The 2,499-nt window shown below is 33.4% G+C and overlaps 1 protein-coding gene across 1 annotated transcript; it reads left to right on the forward strand.

Annotated features, from left to right (window-relative positions):
- Window positions 1-1,418: 1,418 nt before the first annotated feature.
- On the forward strand, window positions 1,419-1,802 carry LOC132730367 (glycogen phosphorylase, muscle form-like; the record flags this gene model as incomplete). The annotated part of the gene is given in 1 exon segment (XM_060716276.1): window positions 1,419-1,802. A coding segment is annotated over 1 exon segment (240 nt), but the record flags the coding sequence as incomplete, so codon positions are not given.
- Between the last annotated feature and the right edge of the window lie 697 nt (window positions 1,803-2,499).

Here is a 2,499-nt window from a genome sequence, read left to right on the forward strand (position 1 = left end):
GGAACCAGTCCCTAGCTCTTATTGAATCCTTGGTTCTTTTACATGCCCAGTGTATAGCACTGATACATGCGAGGATTACCTGGATTTCTTACCAGTACACCTCTACGTAGGTGGGAAATACTGAAGGTGTCTCTGAAAAATCCTAAAGGTGTAACCCAGGATCGAACCCGGGACCTCAGGAGTGATAATCAGTGGTTTAACCAACTAAGCTGTCGCGCCACCACCGTCTTTACTAAGTCACAGAAGAGGCACGGGTTTGTAATAAAATGTATTTAGTATATCATAGTATTATTGCCAATATTGTATAGCTACGCTAAGCCATGCTTCCCATCAATATTTTGTAAATGACCCAATGCATTTTTGTCATAGACTATGATTCAATTAGCTGCATTTTAAAGATCCTGTATATAGTATGCTGTGATCAAAGTGGTAAACCACACTAAGTGAAATTATATATATGTACATAATTACAATGTATGCAAATAAAACAATTTTCAAACATCGAAGAATATGTAAAATATTTACTGCAAACATTTGTGCATATTATAAGTAATAATTAAAATATTGCATTCATTTCTTATTGTAAAATTTGACTTAAACTTTACAGACATTTTTTATTACCTCCCTTTATTTACATGAAATGTTAAATTGGGTAACATCTTAATAAATATTGCTTTTTGTAACCTACAATATTGATAAATCTTAATTTGAGCATCATATTTATGATTTAAAACCATAAAAAATTGTGTTACAGGATCTTAAACAAATATTGCACGTTAATCACGTTATCATGAATCAAAAGATCTTGGTTGAGCCAATATCTGTTGTTCTTATATATAGTGTCAGTGGTATAACATTGACAATGAAGACTGTACAAATGGTCTTATATATATAATCTGTAATTTTTCTTTTTTATTTTCCATACAATTTTCAATTAAAGGCACATTAAAAAAGTATGCTTCAGAAAAAACAACGGGCCCTTTAATTTACAAAATTTAAAGGGCCGTGGGAAAAATAATTTTTTATTTTTTATTTTAAATTTTTTGGAAAAAGTCAGTCCCCTGTGTTTTCCCCAAAAAATATTTTAATTTAAAAGATTTTTGAGGGATGTAAAAAAGTTTAACAAAAGGGCGAAAAAAGGCTTTATTGTGCACTGTGCTGTAACGTGTTGTAAATCAAGCAAAATGTAAACACAGAAGTATTTTGACTTCCAAATAAAATACTAAATCAATATTCTAACAGAGCAAAAGATAGTGTTTCACTTTGCCAAGTATTAAAAATGGCTGCTGTAATGATAGTGTATACCGTATATGATATATGTAAGATTTACAGTACAGTATATGTCGGCCTAATTTTTCCTATTTACGCATCATTATATGTCATACCGCTACTCTATATATTTTCGGGTTACTTCTATTTTCATCGCACAGCTGAGAAAGTGACCTTGACCTTCACTCAAGGACTACTAGGCAGGGCAGAGGTTTGTTGCAGGAAATAATTTGGGTTTTATCAAATAAATAAAGCAGAGCATCTATTCTTTTGGTAGTGCATGAACATTTAAAATGTCTGTGCAATCAGATATAGATAAAAGGAAGCAAATCAGTATACGTGGAATTGCTCCAGTTGAAAATGTATCAAACATCAAGCATACTTTCAACAGACATCTTCACTATACCCTGGTAAAGGATAGAAATGTTGCTACTCCAAGGGATTACTACTTCGCTTTAGCACATACTGTGAGAGACCATTTGACAGGAAGATGGATAAGAACCCAGCAGCATTACTACGAGAAGGACCCAAAGGTAATATTTGCAAATAGAAAAATCTAACTAAACTGACAATTTCTCAGAAAAAAAAATCTGTTTATTTGGAAATTTTACATAGGATGTATTATCAATAAGGGGTAGGCAGTGTTTCTGCTACTCTGTGTTTCTTGCGTTTTTGACGCAATAATTTCACGAATGACACATTGAAAAACACAATGCGCCTTTTCTATGAAGCAGTCATAATCTGCCTTACCTGTAATTAGATGCATCTTCATTAAGTTATTTCTCCTGTTATTAGCGCAATCCCGTTAAAATTGGCAATTATTGTTTGAGTGTCCGAAATGGCCATCCAAAATTTATTTATTTCCAGCAACTGTGGGTATCACTATGTATAAATTACTAACCTATTCTGTGTTGTTATCGGCACAACATTAACCGTTCTACAATCAGTCATTGTATCTGGGATTTAGACATGCACGGTCTGGGTGTAAACAAGCGATTTGTGCATGCAGACCCTTTCATGACAATGGCAAGAATACCATGAAAGATAGGGGCTTTAGTCAGTTTTCAATCATTGACTTAAACTTTGATACATGATAGTGTATGTAGATCTATCTATACTGTATACATGCACTTATAAGTACAGATGCAGCTGTCAGAACCAGTTAAAAATAAGTCAGTACTGGCATGCGAGCAGTTCCCGTAACAGAAACAGTACCCGTATTTTTCATTT

This window comes from Ruditapes philippinarum, unplaced genomic scaffold (genome assembly GCF_026571515.1).
Source record: "Ruditapes philippinarum isolate M1 unplaced genomic scaffold, ASM2657151v2 ctg7288_1_1_1_1, whole genome shotgun sequence".
NCBI classification, from domain to species: domain Eukaryota; kingdom Metazoa; phylum Mollusca; class Bivalvia; order Venerida; family Veneridae; genus Ruditapes; species Ruditapes philippinarum.